This window comes from Adiantum capillus-veneris, chromosome 27, assembly GCF_014529385.1.
Source record: "Adiantum capillus-veneris isolate H3 chromosome 27, ASM1452938v2, whole genome shotgun sequence".
NCBI lineage: Eukaryota > Viridiplantae > Streptophyta > Polypodiopsida > Polypodiales > Pteridaceae > Adiantum > Adiantum capillus-veneris.
In genome coordinates this window covers 57,341,062-57,363,786 of record NC_140957.1, presented here as the reverse complement: position 1 = coordinate 57,363,786, position 22,725 = coordinate 57,341,062, and the positions used below count along the sequence as shown (strand labels likewise).

Here is a 22,725-nt window from a genome sequence, read left to right as displayed (position 1 = left end):
GGCCTATGAAGAAGAAATGGCAACCATAGAGCGTAAGTACGACTTGGAAGAAAAAGATAGTCAAGCCAAATTTGATCGCGAGAACCAAGCAAGAAAAGAAAAGAGCGACCAACACATGAAAGAGTTCTTGCGACTCTTTTCTCAAGTGCATGCACAGATGCAAGAGATTCAGGAGACGGAGACTCTCTCAGTCGCTTCTTCTCCCAAGCATGACACACAGGATTTGCATCATGATAAGCATGCTGATTTGAATGATAATGATGAGCATGATGATTTGAATGCCAATGATTTGCATGATGATTTGGATGACACTGACAAGCATGATGATTTGCATGATCAAAATGTGATTTCTCACAAGCATGATGAGTTACATGAAGATGATGTGATTGTTCACAAGGATGATGTGTTAGTTGATACTTTCTCTAGTGAAGCTAACCTCATTGCAGATTCGATCAATCACGAAGAACCGATCTTGGCTCTCGAGCCTAGGTCCAAAGAACCCTTACAGGAAGTACTGTGTGTTCGAATGATTCATCAGCACGCATTGTTCGAGTGTTTCATTCGTGATTGTTTCTTGTATTTTCGTCAGTGTCTTTATGTGATTCCTTTTTCTAGGCATGACATATTGTATGTTGAGCACGTTTCACTCATGAATGAGCACGGATGTATGCGGATTTCTCATGAAAAGCTGAAAAGTATGCATTTACAGAAGTCACATTTTATGTCTCTTCCTTGGCACGACATAGTTGTAGAAAGAGTACATGAAAGTATGAGCACCAAGCATGGGCATTTCCGTTGTGAATTGCCACAGTTGATTGCTTTAGATCCGCAGAGAAAGATTCGATCTCTTGGTTTGCGTGTGTGTGGTGAACGGTTTGACACTCCGTCTATTTGTTCATCTACATTGCATGCACAGTCTTTGAGGAAGAAAAGATTTTTTCCAGTCACTTTACATGGAATGGGTATGTTCATGTTTTTGTGTTGGAAGTGGTTTCAGGAATTTTCAGCCATGGAGATTCTTGAAGAAGAAAGAAGCATGACTAAAGAAGAAGTTGAAGCATCGAAGGAGCCACAAAAGACTTTGTGTCACTTTCGACGCGGCCCAAAGAAGCAGGCATTGCAGACATTTATGAAGTTTAAGTACCGCAAGACCCACACATCAGAGTGGCCGGCGAAGAGTTCCTTCTCGGATTCCGGATGTTATTGGCGCTCTCCCTTGACGCGATAGAGTTCGGTACCAGTACCTCACTTTGAAAAGGAGGGGATGTCACGTGACACATCCAACCCTATGTGTCCGTGGACAAGCTACAACATGACAAGGGTTCAGTTCAGTCAAGTCAGTCTAGAATAGGAAGTGATCTGGCACTTTTGTGAGTCTGTTCGCAGACGCATATCCTCTGGTTGCATACAGTATGACCATTAGAATCCATCAGAATTCTTCAGGGGAATTTCCCAGTGCATTTAACCTATTTTACCTATTTTTGACATTTTTCACTTATTATTTTTAAGTGACTTTTGCTGGAAAGTATGTAAGGCAAATTGAGTAAGTTTGTATATAAGCAAACCTAGGCTAGCACTAATTGGCAGAAGAGGCAGTAGGAGCACCTTGCTCAACAGGCAACTTCTTAGCAGAACCCCATCAGAAGGCCTAGCGTTTTTTCATCAAGACTAGCCTGGCGTTTTTGCTCAGCAGATCAGCCTCGGCTACCATAAGACAGCAAGAGCCTTAGCGTTTTTGCAATAGAACAGTAGATCAGCCTAGCGTTTTGCCTAGCAAGACAACCGGCGACAGATTTTGAGATTTTCAGCCCTAGTGTTTTTGCATCTGCTTCACACCCTAGCGTTTTGCAGATTCTCCGCGACGGAAACTCAAGAACCATCAGCGTTTTCAGTTTTCAGCCCTTAGACACCACAGATCAAGTCCTGAACCTCGCAGACCTCACCTTCCCGTAGCAGTTCCTCGCGCACGGTGAGATCCATCGAAGTTTACAGATTCAGCCCGGAAAACGCAGATTTTAGCATCTGCGTTGTCATCGTGTCGTCATCGCATCGTCGTCATCGACATAGAGTCAGAATTCAGCAGATAGAGATTTGCAGATTTCAGCCCTTAGCGTTTTCAGATTTCAGCCTGTCTCGTCGTCGTCCTCATCTTCGTCGACATCGTCGGCAAGTCCAAGCATTGTAGAGATTTGTGCAATCATAAGTATACCGCTCTCGCCATAGAGAGTGGGGCCTTTGGAGGAGGGTTTTACGTCTCTGGTGTCGTATTCTCACTCTATCTCTCAGTCTCATACACTTGCACGCACAGTGTCCATCACTTTGTTAGTGATCATTGCACTCTCTCATTAAGAACGGAAGGCTCTCCCTTCCATAAGAAACAAAAGGAACCTTGAGCATAGTTTGGAGCACTCATCTTGAGCAACGTTCAAACATTCATTCCGCTGCACCTAACAGCTAAGTGCACGGTCCGCTCGCAATGAGTGAAAAGAGGCACAAAGGGAGGTTGGACAAGCCCTTCTTTCCTGGAATTCTTGTCACTCTTCAAAAACACGATTAGGAATCGACACGCCCAAGTGAACTTGGGTTCGTGCGACCGCAACAAGCAAAAAAAATTTGTGGTTCTTGTGGTTCTTTCCTTGAGTGATACAGAACACTGCCAAAGCTCTGATACCAATGTTAGGTGCAGCGGAATGAATGTTTGAACTTTGCTCAAGATGAGTGCTCCAAACTGTGCTCAAGGTTCCTTTTCGTTCTTATGGAAGGTAGAGCCTTCTGTTCTTAATGAGAGAGTGCAATGGAAACAAACAAAGTGAATGGACATTGTGCGTGAAAGTGTATGAGACTGAGAGATAGAGAGAGAAGAGAATACTACACCAGAGACGACGTAAAACCCTCCTCCGAAGGCCGCACTCTCTATGGCGAGAGCGGTCTACTGATGATTGCACAAATCTCTACAATGCTTGGACTTGCCGACGATGTCGACGACGATGAGGACGACAACGAGATGGGCTGAAATGTGCAAATCTGGTATCTACTAAATTATGACTATTTTCGGTGACGATGTCGATGGCGACGATGCGATGACGACGCGCTGAAAACGCAGATGTTGAAATCTGCGTTTTCCAGGCTGAAACTATAAACCTTGCGAAAATTGACCGTGCGGCGAGGATCTGTTGCGGAAAGGTGAGATTTGCGAGGTTTGGGGGCTCTACTGCGGTTATGACTGCTGAAAACTGAAAACGCTGATGCTTAATGAGGTTCCGTCGTGAAGATGTGCAAAAACGCCGAGTTGTCTTGCAGATGCAAAAACGCTAGGGCTGAAAATTGTCCTGCCGTGGAAATCTGCTAACGCTAGGGCTGATCTGCTTCTTGCTATCACCAGGAATCTGCAAGATCCAAAAACGCTGGCTGATTTGGTCCAAAACGCTAGGTTGATGATGTGGAGCAAAAACGCTAGGCCTCTTGGGGGTTCTGCTGAGAAGTTGCCTGTTGAGTGTGTGCTCCTGTTGCCTCTTCTGCCAATTAGTGCTAGCCTAGGTTTGCTTATATACAAACTTACTCAATTTGCCCTACCTACTTTCCAACAAAAGTCACTTAAAAATAATAAGTGAAAAATGTCAAAAATAGGGAAAATAGGCTAAATGCACCCCTGAAGGATTCTGATGGGAATGCTTATGATCATGCTGTGTGCAACCAGAGGATATGCATCTAATCTAAGTGATTGGTCATGCACGGTCTGCGAACAGACTCACAAAAGTGCGAGATCACTTCCTATTCTAGATTGACTTGACTGAACTGAACCCTGATCATGCTGTAGCTTGTCCACGGACACATAGGGTTGGATGTGTCAGTGACACACTAGCCATACAAAATGGCGAAGCAACGGTGGTGTAACTCTAACACTCCCTCTCAGCACCGGATGTTGAAACAACACATACGAGTCAAAGGTGAGAAGCCAAGGTCCGCTAAGGTACAACCTTCGTGAAGATGTCTGCTGCATTGTCCGTTGTAGGGACATACTTCAAATGAAGATCTCCAGCCAAAACCTGCTCCCGAACATAGTGGTAGTGCACCTCAATGTGCTTTGTCCGAGCGTGAAAGATAGGGTTCTCGACAATAGCAATGCAACTTTGATTGTCGCACAAAAGACGAGTCGTAGCAGTCTGGGGGAAACACAACTCTCCTAGTAATCTCCGTAGCCATATGGCCTCACAAGCAGCATAGCAAGCTGCTCTGTACTCCGCCTCTATGGAAGATAGCGCAATGGTGGGAAAGCGAGTGTGAAAACTACTCCTTTAGTAGAGCGTGAGTATGTGGATTTCGTGCCCAATCTAAATCGCACCAATCAAATAAGGTGCAACCCTTGGAGCGACCATAGAACACACCATAGTTCAAGGTGTTGCTGATGTACCACAAAGTACGCTGGACACACGCCCAATGTCGTTGACGAGGTCGGGTGTTGAAGGAATTGAGGACAGCAACTGTGTAACAGATGTCTAGTCGGGAATAAGTCAGCCATACGAGGCAGCCAACAACATTCCTGTACTGCTCCAAGTCAATCCGTGGGGAAGGATTGTGAAGCGATATGTTCTTTCTGGGCTCAAGAGGAGTGTCAATCAGTCTGCAGCTTGTCATATGGAATCTCTCCAGGATAGCCTTCGCATACGTTTGCTGAGAAAAGAAGATGTCGTCTGGTGTCTGAAAATTCTCGAATCCAAGAAAATACTGTTGAAGCCCAAGATCACTCATCTCGAAACGTGTCTCCATAGCTTTCATGATCGACTTGATCCTGCTGGTCCATGAGCCTGTGAAAATGAGATTGTCCTCATAGACAATCACTATCGCAACCAAAGAACCATCAAAGACAACATAACAATTGGAATCTGATGAGGTACACCGTAACCCCAGCTTCATGAGAAACTGGTCAAGTGTAAGGTACCACTGTTGTCCATCTGGACGATAGGCCAGCCAAAGTTGGCTGCGAGAGCAAACACTATGCTTATGGCAGTCATGCGAGCGGTGGGAGAAAAGGTCTCATCAAAGTCCTTGCCTGGTCGCTGTGTGAAACCCCGAGCAACAAGTCTCACCTTGTGTTTGTCGAGGGAGCCATTGGCCTTGTACTTTGTCTTGAAAATCCATTTCGTAGAAACCACATTCCGCTTGTTGGGCCTGGGAACCAAAGTCTAGGTTTTATTCGGCTCGATAGCGTCCAGCTCTGTCTGCATGGCACGCTTCCAGCAATCATACTAGAGTGCTTCCTCCACCGAGGAAGGCTCAACTGGTGAAGCTTGAATCTGAGACATGAGTGCAAAGTTCACGAACTCTGTCCCATCATAAACTTGCCTCTCCCTGAGGCATGTAGAACATTGAGGCTGTCCAGGGTTTGGCGAGTCTGGTAACTTCGTGACTCCAGAGGAAGAAACCATAGAGTAGAGCCAACTAGGTACTAACTTCTCCTTCGAGGTGGGACCGCCTCCACCAAAGGAGAACCATCATTCACATCAGAATTGGAATCTAACATGGCATGATCGGGTGAAGTAACTGGCTACGGTGTAGAGGGTACAGGAACAGGGATAGGGGTAGGATCAGGTGTAGGAGGTGGACGAGGAGGAGGTAGGGAAGGTATAGGCTTGTGCTGAAAAGCTCCATGAAAGTCACATCACGGCTAACTGTGGTGGTCTCGGCGTCAAGATCATGAAGCCGGTATCCATCAGACTCTCGTGAATAGCCGAGGAAGATGAGCTTCTTCGCCTTGAAGTCTTAACTTCTGTCGCTTCTCCTTTGGCACATGGACAAAAGCCGGACACCCAAAAACTCGAAGGTGTGAGACCGAGGGCTTGCGCCGGTAGTAAGCGTGATAATGAGTCATGTCCTGCAAAGCATGGGTAGGAGAACGGTTCTGGATGTAAACCGCCGTGTTGCACGCCTTTGCTCAGTAAACCCGGGGCAAAGAAGCATGCGCAAGCATCGCACGAGCCATCTCCATGATAGTCCGATTCTTCCGCCCAATAACTCCATTCTGGGAAGGAGTGTAGGGAGTAGTCAACTGGCGTTGGATGCCCTCAGACTTGCACCACTGTACAAAGTCCTTCGAGGTGAACTCACCCCCTCTGTTTGAGCGAATTCATTTGACGTGCAAAGTCCTCCTTTTCAACCATCATCTTCCAATTTCAAATGAAATTGAAAGCCTTCGATTTGAGCTTTAAGAGCGAAGCTCAAGTGTACCTGTTGAAATCATCCACAAGCACAAGCAAAAACTATGAGCCAGAAAATGAAGGAGTGCTCATCGGGCTACATAGATCAATGTGAACCAGTGCGAGTGGTGCCGAAGCTCTGTTGGATGCCTGCTTTGGAAAGGCAACCCTGTGTTGCTTGCCCATCTGGCAAGCCTCACATACGCCTGATGAGGAGCGTATCGTTGGTAAACCCTCCACCATAGAGGTCCTAGCAGTGTGTTGAAGTTGTTGATAACATAGATGTCCAAATCGTGCATGCTATAGAGAAGAAGACTCCGTGGTCCTAGACAGAAGAGTAGTGAGGCGGTATAGGGAACCATCGCACTCACCGCGTGCAAGGATAGTACCTATCGTAGAATCAGAAATGGTCACTGTGCCACTCCCAAAGTGTATGTCAGCTCCCTTAGAGTCCAAACTCGACACAAAGAGGAGGTTAAAGGCCATGTCCGGAACGTAAAGCGCCTCCATTGAACTGAACTTCGGGTCTGAGGTAGATTGAAAGAGGGTAATCTGGCTTGTGCTTGACACTGGAATCTCATTGTAAGGATTCTAGGTGCTAATTCTTAATTAAGTACTTAAAACTCATGATTAAGATTTAAGAAACTTTAACTGTACTTGAGACAAGACTTAGAAGACTTTGTGTTTGATTGATTGATTGTGTGATACAAGGGCTCCTTATATAGGAGACGAAGAGACATAAATGAAAAGACACGTCTCATGGTGAAGTGATGCAACTTTAGACGTAAAGACACATCCTTTCGGCGAAGAGGTGTAACCATTGGGCGAAGAGTCGCACCCGTAGAGCGAAGGGGTGTGACCAGTCGTCGAAGGAGTGTGGCTTTTGGCGAAGAGACACGTCCTTTGGGCGAAGGGGTGTGACCATCCAAGCGCAAGGGTCCTCCTTGGCATGGCACTTCGCGCATCTGCAATTAGGAGTAGATGTATTGTTGTTAACATAGTCACAATCGTGACATTCCCTCCCATTTAAAATGAGAGCTCATGTCAAAGAAATGACTTCTGATGTTGATAGAACTCTGGAAAAGCATTGAATCTTCGAAAATCTTCAATCTTTGAGTTGTCGGAAACCTTTGTCTTGAACCTTTGCTTCTTGTGAAACCTTTTTGCTTTAACTGCTAAATCCCATGTCATTGCATTATTCAAAGACTTTTTAGTAGAATCTGCCATAATCAGGTTGACTACAACAAGAGGTTGATCTTCAAAATCCTTTATGCAATGTAAGATTTCTGGTTCAAAATCTTCCAGTAACTGCGAAATATTTGGGGAAGAGGAAATCTTCTCAAGGTACTCTTCAGATCGGGTAACTTCAACTTTAGTAATCACTGGAGAGGATTTTGGCTTGAGACTGTAATCAGCTTCCAAGAATGAATCCCAAAATTCTTCAGAATCATCTTCTGGAACTGTAACTTCATGACTTGTAATTGGCATATCATCATCTAGTAAAGAATCAAAGAAAGCATAGTCGTCTTCAGACTTGGAATCTGCAACTATATCTTTATCTTTGTCTTCATCAATTGATTCATGAGAAGTTAATGAATTTAAAAATTCATCAATAATAATATGTGCATCTGTATCGGAAATCATATTCTCTTCATAATCCACTATATCATGTCGCTTGACTAGTACACGTGAGGCTTGAATCACTCTTTCCGCATGAGAAAGCTCGTGTAAAGTTAATTCACGTCCATCTTTGAACAAATTGATAGTATGTCCTCGAAAGCTAATTGCTGGATCATATTGAAATAACCAATGTTGACCAAGAATCATGTCGTAATAAGATAAAGGCATGACTTCAAAATCCAGTTGATCTGCATAAGTTTGAATCTCGAACTGCAACTGTCGAACTATCTGATCACAAGTCAAAATTGATCCATCTGCTAATTCCACATCATATAAGTGAGATGTCTTCTGAGTTGGTAAGCCAATCTATTGAACTATTTGAGTGTTGACGAAATTATTCGAGCATCCGCTGCCCACCAAAATATTGATGGAGTGACCATTGAGTGTTCCAAGAAGGCTCAAAACTTGCTTTGAGAGAGGTTCCAAAACTGAAGAATTGCACTTAGCATGCTTCATAAGAATAGTCGTATCCTCAGAGACACGAATCGTATTGACCACAGATTTTCCTTTATCCTTAGCAAAGTTTGGTTGTTCAAAATTCGATGATATTTCCGCGTTGGAATTTCTTTTCGAATTAGATGGATTTGGTCTCTTTGGACATTGATACCATCTATGGTCACCACTGCAAATTGTACATAATCCTTCCTTCTTTGAAGTCGAAGATCCATTTGACGAAGAGCCTTGCTGAGTATTGGAATGCCGATCTTGAGAAAAATCACGTCCTTTACCACATCAAGTGGAGGAACATGTGAAGAAGATATGCTTTCATATTGTCGATCTTGAGAATAGAACCTTGAGGTTGAATAAGGTTGCGTTGCTTGCTGTCTGAACTGAGACTGATGTTGTTGACTTTGGCTATAGTTGTCTTTGCGATCACGTTGTGAAAAGCGAGCGTTGTTTGAAGATCTGTCACCAGGGGGAAAATTCCGTGTAGGACGCCGATTATCGCCAACACACTCCACATAGGCAATTGCAGCATCCAAGGTGGTAGGGTTGTATTTGTGCACATCATCCTTCAGGTTGGGTTTGAGTCCGTCAATAAAGCTGTGAAGTTTATCAGAGGAACTAAGGGTCTCTATCTCCAAAGTTAGCCTTCGGAACTCTGTGATGTATGCGGCCAAGGAACCTGTCTGGCTCAGGCGGCGAAGAGAGGACCGGGCATGAAAATCCGCATTGGCAGGTTTGAACGCCTTGTGAATAGCACGTCGGAATTTATCCCAAGAAGGTGTGTGTTTACCATCAGCAACCCGTCGTTGCCACCAAAGAAATGCTGTGTCCTTGAGTAGAGAACTAGCACGTGCAACTTTTTTACTCTCGACCAAGTTTGTGTTCGATAAGTAAATCTCCATTTTGAACAGCCATTGGTCCAGCACGCGCTTGTCGCGGCGACCAGTGTATGGTTCCGGCAATTTAACATCAAGCTTCTTCTTCTGTGCAACATTAAAAATTTTGTAAAGTAATTGAAGTTCGCGATTGTCTACCTCTTCAGTTGGATCTGGTTCGTTTGGTTCGTCCATTGAAGCTTCGGAAGAAGGTGTTGAAGATGCTGCATTTGTAGTTCGAGAAACAACAGGTCGACTTCGAGAAGTGTTTTCCGTGTGCATCTCATCCAAGCGAGTGTGAAGTGATGCAAGGCTTATGGAAAGTGTGGCCATCTGCTCCTTGATAAGAGTAAGGGCATCGTCAGATTGACCACCTCCGTCCTGAGAATTCGGCATGGTTACATCTCAAAAGGAACTCGAATACGTGCAATTTCCTTTAACAGGTTCTGGGACGGGTGCTCCGAGCGAAAACTCCTTCCAAATGGCTTCAGGCTCTGACGAATCTTGCGAATATGGAATTATGATGACTTCGGAGCTCGAGTATCCGATATAATGAGCAATTCGCGTTCAAGAGGGTTTGCTGGTAGCGGGCGAAATCTCTGTTGGAACTTCATCTATGTAAATACGGAAAAGGTATTTAAGTGTGATCAACAGCCATGGTGGTGGTTCCGACAGCACGTAGAGGAGCAGCAAAGAGCCAGCGCTGGAGGGGAGAAAAGGGGTAGCGTGGAAAGCTGGCTGACGTTTTTTTGTTTAAATGCTGGCTGGGTCTGGAGAATTAACAATGTTCACTCTTGGGTAAATTTGGAGCAAGCCAACCGGCCACTTAATGTGAGTAAATTGGGTATATTTTAATAGCCAACATTGGCATGCTGGTCACGTAAAAAAAAACCCAACGTTGAGTTTTCAGTAGCCAACGAAAAGTTTCATGCACCTTCAGCGAAGAGTTGCCAGCGAAACATACTCAGCCCAACGTTTGCAGCATATGCAGCCCAACGTTTGCAGAATAAGCCCAGCATTTAAGCATATGCAGTCTTGGCAGAATTTGGAAAAAGGACGCACAAAGGGGCACTTCCAAGGGTTCGAGCATTGGGAAGAGGTGGCCGCCTACCAGCGTGGTACCCTTTCGCATGAAGGGGTGCGACGGGTTTGAAGGGGTACTACCCGAGGAAAGGGCGCTCCAGCAGAAGTTGTCCCGAAATTCACCGGGTACGCCACACACTATGCATGATGGAGCTGATGGTTATATTGTCTTGTGGGGGTCTATACCTTGCACTTTCCTTCAAGGGTGAATCTGGGCTTATCCTAGATTCATCTAGGTATACTGTCACCAGCGTGTGACTACTATCTATCCTTTTTGTTGATTTCTTTATTATTATCTATTTACTTTCACTTTTTGGAAACACCCCTCGGGAAATCTAACTGCCCTGCATTGCATAGCTAGTGTGGAACTGTCCAGAGGGAGTCCAGGCCTGAGGGCAAGAGAGCACTAAGGTTGGACAAGGACTATGGTTAGCCAAAGTGGGGTCATTTACTAGCCAAAGTGGAATCCTTTGCTACAGAGGCTACATTTCAGTTCTGGGTGTGGCTGTAGTGTACAAAGAGGGTCGGATGACCTAGAGAGATACAATGGCAGCATCTCCTAAAATTTAGGGAACTGCTATTTTGGGACTTGAAAATGTGTTTGCGTCATTACCTCCGGAATGACAAGGAGAACATTTTCTTACTCTGCCGTGAAGTCAACTGGGCGACCGATTGGGAGATTTTTAGGCGGCAACCCCAAAACAGGAAAATGCTTATAAATGTGCCAAGTGGCACCTTCTGGTGCACTTTCCTCATGCAAGAGAAGGGGGCGCTGATTTTAGAGAGGAGAAGGGCTCATTTTCAGTCTGTCACAGGTTAAGAGCTATGGAGTGCTTGCTTTCCCACCTATGTACAGTGCGGTGCCAAGAGTGATGCCCTGCACGCTACGCACTGCCCTCTCTCCCCCCTATGGCAGTATGTTATGCCCCTCTAGTGGGCTTTTCATTTGACCAATGTACAGTTGTGTGGGTTCATGCGCGATTGCCGAGGCAAGAGCCTCTTGCACAGGTACTGGATTAGCTAGCGGCTAATCCCCCGCAGGTACAGGTGAATTCGGAGAGGTTTCACGCCAGAAATCTCGTCCGATTCAAAGGGCAAGTAGCCCTACAAGTGCGGGAGCTCGAGGACTTGCTACGGATGCGACCGGCACGCGAAACGGAGCCCGAAACAGTAAATTACAGCCTGCTGTGTATTTTTGCAGGTTTAGGGTTTTGGCCCTAAACGGTCCCTAATACCCCCAGGAGGTTCTGGGACGCGAGGGGACCGCTGTACAAGTGATCTGGCGCATTTTCGGGGCTGAAAACAGAGAATTCAGCGTGCTGCAGATTCTCGCCAGGTTTTGCAAAGTGCCCGTATGCGTCGGGAAAGTCGGTCAATGCGTGGGAATACTGACTGTGAAGGGTCCTAGTACAGTTATGTTACCGAAATCGGGCCGGAACAGTTGAAATTCAGCCAAGTGTGTGCGGGGCAGCTTGTAGGGAACCACAACGTTTATTCCCTCTGTTGAACAATAAAGAAATACCGAAAGGGGCGCCTAAGTTAGGGGCCAATCTAGTGTCGGTCTACTCATACAGGTGCAATCTAGCAACCTGTATCCCTCTCCTCTTTGTTGTGTCTTGAAAGTACAGGTAAAGTGGACGACAAATTAAATGGGTGAAAGCAAATAAGGTTTAAGTTTAAAGTCTACCGCCCTTTTTGGATTGAACAGGCCGATTTCATGGTTCCATTGCCGGGATCAAATCACTTTTTCCCATAGAAGTGAGCCTTGGTCAGTTTGGGCTTGAAGACACAAGGGATCATAGACGAGACACAGGAAATAGCAATTATGGCTGACAGACCAGATGATGTGACTAAAGAGGTTTCCTCTTCACAGGGCCAACAGACACATGAAGTGGGTGAGTCTTCAAGACCACCACAGACGGATGATGATATATTTAGGACCCAGTTGGCTACTGCTATGGCTCTGTTCACGCAAGTAATGCAGAACCCGAGGTTATTAGCCTTTCTGCAACCTCCTCTTCCGTCTCAGCAAGTTGGGTCACTGGATCGTATTCAGAACCCCGTTAAGGCTCAAGCACAGGTGATTCATACTGCACAATCAATGGAAACACCTATACACTTGACGGAGAACATGCAATCTCCACAACCTGTGCCTAAGATGCAAGAACAGGTGGTTGAGATGCCAGTCTTTCAAGCTGTACCAGTTCAGCCCGCCACCTTTCAGCAGCCTATAGCTAGTTCTAATGGGCAGGGAAGCAACCTACAAGCTATGCAATAGGTCTTCCCACCACCTTCAGTACACTCGCTATTTTGGAGGTGGATCGGTATTCCAGAGCATGGCTGGTCATGCACCTGGAAATCAGTTTTACACGCCAGGAACAGTGTTCGGGGGTGCTCAAACGATGATGTCTAACCCCATGTATGGTGTCACGGGCATGCTACCAGGGTTTCAGAGCACTCAGGGCCAATTTGGGATGCCACAAGCAAATTTTGGTATGGCTGGAATTACAAATCAGCAGCCAAATATGGCATTTCCAGGTCAACTTAATTGCGGTCAGGGAACACAAATGAACCCTAACAGTGTTCCCATGTTTCAGTCACTTCCATATGACCATTTACGCCGCTGGAGAGGCCAACTCCATACAAAGAAGGTGGCAAAGGTGTGACATTCACGACCTTTACAGGGTTTGATGACAGGAATTACAAATCAGCAGCCAAATATGGCATTTCGAGGTCAACTTAATTGCGGTCAGGGAACACAAATGAACCCTAACAGTGTTCCCATGTTTCAGTCACTTCCATATGACCATTTACGCCGCTGGAGAGGCCAACTCCATACAAAGAAGGTGGCAAAGGTGTGACATTCACGACCTTTACAGGGTTTGATGACAGGAAGAAGGCTCTTTCATTCCTCCAGCAGTTTGACAAGGCCTATGCAGTGGGAAACTTTACAGAGGCTTCAAAAGTCCGCAAGGTAGCCACTTTCTTGACAGGGAATGCGGGACAATGGTGGACAACTTTATTGCTTCAAGGGCAAGCTCCGTCCACATGGATTTACTTCAAGCAGATTTTTGCAGCAGCATGGTTATCTGATGACTTTGAAGCAGATGTCATGACAGAATGGCACCAGCTTAATGCTGCGACTTGCAAGAATCTGGATGACTACAATTGGAAGTTTTGGAAAGCTCTACTTCCAGTAACTTCCTATAGGTTTGTGCCATTGACAGAACAGATTGAAAAATACTATTGTGGCCTACCCAAAGGATTGAGAAAGTATTGTACGAAGACTAAAGTCACTACTTTGACGCAGCTCATCGAGGTAGCAAACACTGGCAATGGTTTGCTCAAGGGAGAAGATTGTGAATTCAATACTGGCGTCAAGGAAGGATGAGCCAAGAAAAATTCAGCGAAGAAGTATGTTCCCAAGGAGGCTCCGAAAGTGACTCAGGAGCCAGCCAATGCAGGGAAAGACAAAGCTACGGCTGAATCAGAAAAGGGACCAACGAAGAAATGGAAAAGACGTTTTCCTCGCAAGTCGGAAGAGCAAAAGAAGATCTTGAGGTCAGAGAACAAATGCTTTATCTGTGAGCAGCCTGGCCACATTGCTTACAACTGTCCTACAAAGAAAAGGCCAGCTGATTCTGAAGACAAGGAGGACAGGAAAGGAAAGAAGCCCATGGCTGGTCTAGTGCCAGATATGGTGGGCGATAAGCCAAATTCAGATGCAAGTGAGCTTTGCAGAGCATGGGGAAAGGTCAGGGATCAAACAGTGCTTATCTTCTTTGATCCAAGTGCCAAAGCCAACTTCATTTCCCCCGAATTGGCTTTAAAGTTGGGAATCAGACGTGAAGAGATGGGGTATACAGCAGAGGCAGGTTTGGCATGTCCTGGCCATACAGAGGCTGTGACACCCATCATTGGAAAGTTGCGCCTACATATCCAGTCCTATGTAGATGCTGAAGAATTTTACATCATGCCACTGGACGGATGTGATGTGTTGTTAGGTATTCCTTGGTTGTTTCGTGTACAGGGAATCATGGATGCCTACAACAAAAAGATCACTGTACAGAGCAGGGGAAAGACTCACATTCTGGATGTAAAGCTTAAAGGGGAGTCTATTCCCACTGTATCAGCTTCTGCTATTACTTCTATAATGAAAAAGCATCTTTCTGCGTACTTGGTTTTTGCACGTGAAGTGTCAGATTGTGATGAATCAAATTTATCTGTGCTAGATAAAGAAAGGTCAATGTTTCTACAACAGTATAGTGACTGTTTTTCCGATTCATTACCGTCTCAATTACCGCCAGAGAGACCCGAGGACCATGCGATAGATTTATTGATGATATTCTGGACAATTTAGAAGGAGCAGCTATGTTTAGCAGGATAGGTCTAAAGAGTGGGTACCATCAGATCCGCATTAGATCGGAGGATGTGCACAAGACTGCTTTTAGAACAACGTTTGGCCTTTACGAATTTTTAGTGATGCCCTTTGGTCTCACAAATGCTCATGCTACGTTCAATGGGATTATGGACAGAATTTTCCGTCCACACCAGCAGTTTGTTGGTACATTCTTTGATGACATGATAGTCTACTCAAAGAATGAAGAGGAGCATAGGCATCACTTTGCCATTGTGTTCAAAGAGCTACGCAGTCATAGGTTGCTCATCAATGCAAAGAAAAGTGAATTTTTTCTAGAAGAGATTCACTTTCTGGGACACATTGTCTCAAAGGATGGTGTCAGAATGGATCCTGCAAAAGTTGAAGCGATCAAGTCATGGCTAGATTTGAAGACGGTGCATGATGTCCGAAGCTTCTTGGGACTATGCTCCTATTACAGAAGGTTTATCCGAAATTTCGTTGAGATTGCTTCACCTTTACATGCTCTTCAAAAGAAGGCAGTCACCTTTAGATGGACACAGAAAGAGATTTCAGCTTTTAATCTCTTAAAGGAAAAGATGACTTCAGATCCAGTCATTGTGTTGCCAGATCTTAGGAAATCATTTGTGGTCCAGTGTGACGCCTGTGGTAGTAGCATTGGTGCAGTGCTAATGCAAGATGGCAGGGTAGTAGCCCATGAGAGCAGAATTTTGCAAGGGCCAGAGATGACCATGCAGGTCTATGAGAAAGAGTTACTGGCTGTGATTTATGCGCTCTTAAATTGGAAACACTACCTGCTAGGTGCAGATTTCGTTGTCCAAACGGACCATCAGACCTTGCGATACTTCTTGACACATACAAAGTTATCTGAGAAGCATATGCGATGGGCAAATATCTTGTCCATGTTTCATTTTCAGATTGTGCATGTGGAAGGCAAGAAGAACGTTGTGGCTGATGCCTTGTCAAGGAAGCCACAAATTTCAGCTGTGTCAATTCCTTATCATCGTGAACTTGATGATATGAGAGAAAAGTATACAAATGATGAAGATTTTGCAAGGGTCTTCGAGCAACTAATGGATGGACAACATCATGAACACTATCTTCTTAAAGAGGGGTTCATGATGATGCATGGCAGATTGTGTGTCACAAAGCCATTGCGATGCAAAGTTATGGAAGAAAGTCATGTCCCACCGTATGCAGGGCATCGTGGTATCGATGCTACACTTAAAGCGGTTGAGACATTCTTCTATTGGCCTACATTGAGAAGGGATGTGGATGCCTTTGTGCGAGAATGCCTAATTTGCCAGAAGGTCAAGTTTGACAGGCGAAAGGCACCAGGGTTATTGCAACCACTACCTATTCCAGATAAACCATGGGAAAGTATTGCTATGGATTTTATCTTTGATCTTCCGAGAACGCAGACAGGAAACGATGGTATTTGGACTATTATTTGCAGATTCAGCAAGCAGGCTCATTTTATTCCTGTTAGGAAGAAGATAAAGCCAGATCAGATGGCACGCTTGTTTATGAGCAATATTTTCAAGTATCATGGCATGCCACAGTCGATTGTTAGCGATCGTGATCCACGCATGACAAGTTTGTTCTGGAGAGGCTTGTTTGAGAATATGGGCACAACGCTCAAATTCTCTTCGTCATTTCATCCTCAAACAGATAGGCAGTCAGAAGAGGCAAATTCTACTATCCTAGATCTGCTGAAGTGTTATGTGTCAGAGCATAAAGGAAAGTGGGAGCAGTATTTGCCATTGGTGGAGTATGCATACAATAATACAGTGCATTCATCAACTGGCAAGGCACCTTTTGAGATAGTTGAAGGTGGCAAGAAAGTTCCTCCCATACTGCATACAAAGGACAAGATATTTGAAGCAGATAAGTATGTTCAAGACATGGATGAAATGTACAAGAAGGTCAAAGTGGCCTTAGAAAAGACTCAGGCAAAGCAAAAGAAAGCAGCTGATCGTCACCGTCGTGAAGTGGTATATTCACTTGGTGATTGGGTGCTTTTGCGCTTTGAAAAGTCAAGGTTAAAGAAGATGAAGGGCAAGGAAAGACTGTTTCCAAAGCTCAGCATGCGTTACTATGGGCCTTTTCAAGTGTGCGACATAATCAGTGATGTTGCATATAGGCTGAAATTGCCTGACAGTTGGAAGATTCACAATGCGTTTCATGTGAGTCTTCTCAGACCCTATGTGGGTGATGTGCCAGAGGATATGTCAGCTGAAGATCAGCCGGAAGTCGAGGAACTTGACGAGATCTTGGTCCCCGAACAGATTTTGGCACATAAGGAAAGAAAAGTGAAAGGCAAGGTTGCTAGGCGTTACTTGGTAAAGTTCAGAAACTATCCACCAATGGATGCTAAGTGGATGGAAGAAGGTGAACTTGCAGAGTCACCAACTGTGTTATCACTTTACCTGGAAGCCTTCGATTTGCAACCTACCTTGACCCCTTGAGTTTCAAAGCTACATGGATTGTCAATGTGACAATGGCTTCTGAAACAAATGATGTACATGGTATTTAAAGTGAGCTTAAATGAAATACCTGTTACATGAATGTTAGAGCTGTACAGATTGTCAGTTTGGCAATTGCTCTTATGGAATGTCCAAAAGTTTGGTTAGTGCTATAGAAGTGCGTATTTCTTGTCAGTTTGTCAAGGATACAGTAATTGCTTCTATTAAAGAGTACATGTGTAACAGCATTCTTAAACTGTCGGTTTGGGTATGCTTGAAAGTGTTACGGGATCCAACGTGTACTATAAGACAGTGGCAAAATGTGCAGCTACCATTTTGTCATTGGAAAGTTAGTGACTCAAAGCAATGGCAGAGTGCGAAGCTACCACTATGTCATTGGGACAGGGTTCACACGCAGGCAATACATGAGTCGACGAGGTGTTGAATACACCAGGGTTGACAATGAGCATGTATGTGTCGTACATGTGTCGACAGGTGTTGAATACATCAGTGTTGACCGTGAGCATGTACGACATAGATGCAAACGAGGACGTTTGAGATTTCAAGAGGGGGGTATGTCACCAGCGTGTGACTACTATCTATCCTTTTTGTTGATTTCTTTATTATTATCTATTTACTTTCACTTTTTGGAAACACCCCTCTGGAAATCTAACTGCCCTGCATTGCATAGCTAGTGTGGAACTGTCCAGAGGGAGTCCAGGCCCGAGGGCAAGAGAGCACTAAGGTTGGACAAGGACTATGGTTAGCCAAAGTGGGGTCATTGACTAGCCAAAGTGGAATCCTTTGCTACAGAGGATACATTTCAGTTCTGGGTGTGGCTGCAGTGTACAAAGAGGGTCGGATGACCTAGAGAGATACAATGGTAGCATCTCCTAAAATTTAGGGAACTGCTATTTTGGGACTTGAAAATGTGTTTGCGTCATTACCTCCGGAATGACAAGGAGAACATTTTCTTACTCTGTCGTGAAGTCAATTGGGCGACCGATTGGGAGATTTTTAGGCGGCAACCCCAAAACAGGAAAATGCTTATAAATGTGCCAAGTGGCACCTTCTGGTGCACTTTCCTCATGCAAGAGAAGGGGGCGCTGATTTTAGAGAGGAGAAGGGCTCATTTTCAGTCTGTCACAGGTTAAGAGCTATGGAGTGCTTGCTTTCCCTCCTATGTACAGTGCGGTGCCAGGAGTGATGTCCTGCACGCTACGCACTGCCCTCTCTCTCCCCTATGGCAGTATGTTATGCCCCTCCAGTGGGCTTTTCATTTGACCAATGTACAGTTGTGTGGGTTCATGCGTGATTGCCGAGGCAAGAGCCTCTTGCACAGGTACTGGATTAGCTAGCAGCTAATCCCCCGCAGGTACAGGTGAATTCGGAGAGGTTTCACGCAAGAAATCTCGTCCGATTCAAAGGGCAAGTAGCCCTACAAGTGCGGGAGCTCGAGGACTTGCTACGGATGCGACCAGCACGCGAAACGGAGCCCGAAACAGTAAATTACAGCCTGCTGTGTATTTTTGCAGGTTTAGGGTTTTGGCCCTAAACGGTCCCTAATACCCCCAGGAGGTTCGGGGACGCGAGGGGACCGCTGTACAAGTGATCTGGCGCATTTTGGGGGCTGAAAACAGAGAATTCAGCGTGCTGCAGATTCTCGCCAGGTTTTGCAAAGTGCCCGTATGCGTCGGGAAAGTCGGTCAATGCGTGGGAATACTGACTGTGAAGGGTCCTAGTACAGTTATGTTGCCGAAATCGGGCCTGAACAGTTGAAATTCAGCCAAGTGTGTGCGGGGCAGCTTGTAGGGAACCACAGCGTTTATTCCCTCTGTTGAACAATAAAGAAATACCGAAAGGGGCGCCTAAGTTAGGGGCCAATCTGGTGTCGGTCTACTCATACAGGTGCAATCTAGCAGCCTGTATCCCTCTCCCCTTTGTTGTGTCTTGAAAGTACAGGTAAAGTGGACGACAAATTAAATGGGTGAAAGCAAATAAGGTTTAAGTTTAAAGTCTACCGCCCTTTTTGAAAGTACAGGCCGGTTACATATACATACTCTGGGTACACCACACACTCGCACACATTGCTGTCCCGTTCTATTTATGCTGCTTTTATATGCGTAGAATTGAATCAGTTACCTCAGACCATTGGCGAAGAAGTTGAATTCCATCTTTCTTCTGCTTCCATGCAACTCCGGAAAAGGGGTGGGGAAGAGGGTAGCGGTGAGGGTGAGAGGCTCACAACCTTCGGGTATCGGGAAAAAATTTGCTCTGATACCACTGTAAGGATTCTAGGTGCTAATCCTTAATTAAGTACTTAAACTCATGATTAAGACTTAAGAAACTTGAATTGTACTCGAGACAAGACTTAGAAGACTCTGTGTTTGATTGATTGATCGTGTGATACAAGGACTCCTTATATAGGAGACGAAGAGACATAAATGAAAAGACACGTCTCATGGTGAAGAGACGCAACTTTAGATGTAAAGACACATCCTTTCGGTGAAGAGCTGCAACCATTGGGTGAAGAGTCGCACCCGTAGAGCGAAGGGGTGTGACCAGTCGTCGAAGGAGTGTGGCTTTTGGCGAAGAGACACGTCCTTTGGGCGAAGGGGTGTGACCATCCAAGCACAGGGATCCTCCTTAGCATGGCACTTCGCGTATCTGCAACTAGGAGTAGATGTATTGCTGTTAACATAGTCACAATCGTGACACTCATGGTTTGTCACCCATAGTGACGGTCTGTCCATGAGTCTCCCTGAGAGAGCTAAACCAAGACTGTTGGGGAGTCATGTGAGTGGTGGCTCCACTACGATGTAGCAAGAGTGTGGTCCGTCGTCGCGACAAGAGTGGTCCCCGTCATCTCGTGAGAGGCATAACTTATGTCGAGGCTGTCTGTTTCTCCATGTTGGCCTCGTCTCGCTTCTTCTTTCTGCATTCTGATTCTTTGTGCCCTTTCTTGTGGCATTTGTAACATTCAATGTCCTTGTTCTTCTTCTTTTTCTTCTTCTTACCTTTACCTTTCTTGTTGTCTCCTTGAGCTATCAAAGCTCCTTCTGCATCAACAGCACCTCCGGCTCTGAATGCAGAGTGCCCCTCAATCTTCCTGAGGTACAGCCTGCCAACGTATTTTGCGGTGCAAATTCAGGAAATGTCGTATAGCAGTTCGTACATCCTACCACGTCAACCTGTTGGCGCTCTTTGCAGGCCTGTACCCTGCTGCCAGCCATTGAGAGTGTGTCGTCACCGGTTTGTGACAAGTCCTCCAACATGTTGAAGTCTCCCCCGACACATCACTGCTCTGCATGCAACAACGATTCTACAATATGTGACCAGAACTCAGCTCGTGCACTTGCCACATTGGGCGCATAGATGTTGAGGAAGCCCATGAGGCAACCATGAACCTGCTGCATACCTGCCTGGCACAATAATACCTCTGCCCACAATGGCCTGCTGCCATGAATCCGCATCTGAGCGACCCCGAGAGAGTCGTGACTGTAGAAACTGTCCACCCAGGCCTAGGAAGAGCGTGCAGTCCATCGGGCTACCACCTCTGTCCATGTACATATACATTGCAAGGTGTACTCTGCGTGTCAGCAAAAAAGTGTACCACAATGTGCCAAAGAGTCTATATCAAATCTGTCACCCCCAAGTCTCCCGTGTGATAAGAGAACTCTAGAGCTTGAACCTGAAGCCAGTCCATTGAATCCAAAGTCAACTCTGTGTGATCCCTGCCTCACAGTGGGAAGGAGAAACCAGTTGCTATGTCCAGGGCTTCTGCCCCTCTAGCTACTAGAATCAGTACGTGGACTCTGAAGCAAGCCGCATCAAGCTCGAGAGAGGAGTTGCAGAGGAATCATGTGAAGTTGTAAGCCAAAAAGTCCCACCGGCGACGGATGTCGAAACTAGTCAGTCCTCGAGGGACTACTGCAAAAGGTGACATCTGCACCAACAAGAGAGTCCGCAGGAATGGCTGCTCCTCTCGTGCCATGCAGCTCATGGCAAAAGCCCTGCCAAGAGACCTGTGAGGTAGGAGAGGGAGTAGATGACAGAGCAAGGGGCTAGAGGATTGGATGGTAGGTGCGGGAACAAGGGGATGGGGAGAGGTGGTAGTGATGGAGAGGCGGAGCGGGAGAAGGGGGGACCTGTCGGTGGCAAACCTGAGGTGGAAGGAGGTAGTTCTCTCATGTCGAGATTTTCCCAGCCAAGTGTAGCCTTGGGTTTTGGCTCCTTCCATGGCCATTAAGGCTCCAGCAGACCAGGAGTATTTTTCCCTAGCCTTGCCGATGTTTCCTCCGGGCCCCTAGGGCCTCTGCTGCCCATTTTCCCCTTTTTTCCACTTTTTTCCCTCCTATTTTTATTTCCTGGGGCTGGAGGTGTGGGTCCGGCAGCACCAGTTGGTGCCTATATAAGCAGGGGCAGGGGAGGCCTCTTGGCTGTGTTGTCCATCCAGATAGGGCGCCCCATAGTGGGCAGCCCCCTAGCATTTTTTTGGAGTGGCCTTTCTTGCTTTTTTAGGGCAACCAGACACCATCAGGTAGAGGCGTCGGATGTAGGTTGGACTATCTTTTGGGTCTCATAGCGAACTCACCCCCCCAGCCCCCCTTCACAACCACACGCACGTGCACACTTTTGTATTGAAAGTCTATGTTGCTCAATTATTCAATGTGGCATGCGACATGCTTTAGCTTGAGATGCATGGCATTCTTGTTATAGTTTTGAAGTTAGGAATATTGAAACTGATTATCTGGTACTTCGCAGGCAAAATGGCGGCAACTTCCCCCAGTGCAACAGAAGTGAAGGCTCTGTTTCGGGCTTTACTTCGTGAGGCTCGCAAATTCTCAGATTACAATATACGTGAGTATGTGAAACGGCGCTCGAGGCAAGGATTTCACCAGCACCAACATGTGTCAAGTCCTGAAGTTGCAGCAACGGCTTTCTCAGAGGGCAGGGGATTACTGGATGTGGCAAAGAGGCAAGCTATAGTGTACTCTCTATATGCTCCCAAAGTCAAAAATATTATGGAGATAGATGCAAAGAAATGATATAAGCTCCATTTTTCCTTATCACTTCATGTACCCTATGATCAGTAGATAATTTTGGAATGTTGAAATGAGCTACATATTGCTTGTTGAAAGCTTGAGAGGGTAATTGTGTTCGGGCCATGGTTTACCCAGTTTCTTGTCTACATACAGACCAAGAAAGGACAAAAACGTGCAGGGATGAAATCAATTATTTACTTTCATCTGTTTTTTAATGTAGAGAGCTAATTGAAAAAGGGGATTACTGTTATCACAGGAGGATTGGTGGTTGGCTCATACACAAAATGTAAGTTGGCCATGTTTGCGAATACAAGCGCGCGTGCATGTGCATGTGTGGGCGAGAGAGAGAGAGAGAGAGAGAGAGAGAAATGAAATGAAATGTTATATTAAACGTCTTCAAAAAGTTAAATGTCATAATAACTAATATCTAATTTTCCTAAATGATTTCTTATGTTAAATAGATCATTTAATATGGGGAAGTGATAGGGGAAAAAAAAGGTAGATATTGGTTAAGCTGGTAGAGCGGCCATAGTAGGGATCCAAAGGAGGGAAAATAAG

At 45.6% G+C, this 22,725-nt stretch overlaps 1 protein-coding gene across 4 annotated transcripts in view; it reads left to right on the top strand.

The window, feature by feature from the left end:
- Positions 1–22,417, top strand: part of LOC147422032 (uncharacterized) — a 54,144-nt gene extending 31,727 nt beyond the window's left edge. For all 4 annotated transcript variants that reach the window (XM_086503799.1, XM_086503801.1, XM_086503800.1 and 1 more), the window contains one exon: positions 21,887–22,417. In XM_086503799.1, coding sequence (XP_086359925.1) covers positions 21,892–22,170 — 279 coding nt within the window. In that variant the 5' untranslated portion in view covers positions 21,887–21,891 and the 3' untranslated portion in view covers positions 22,171–22,417. The remainder of the gene's footprint in view (positions 1–21,886) is intronic.
- The last annotated feature ends 308 nt before the right edge of the window (positions 22,418–22,725 follow it).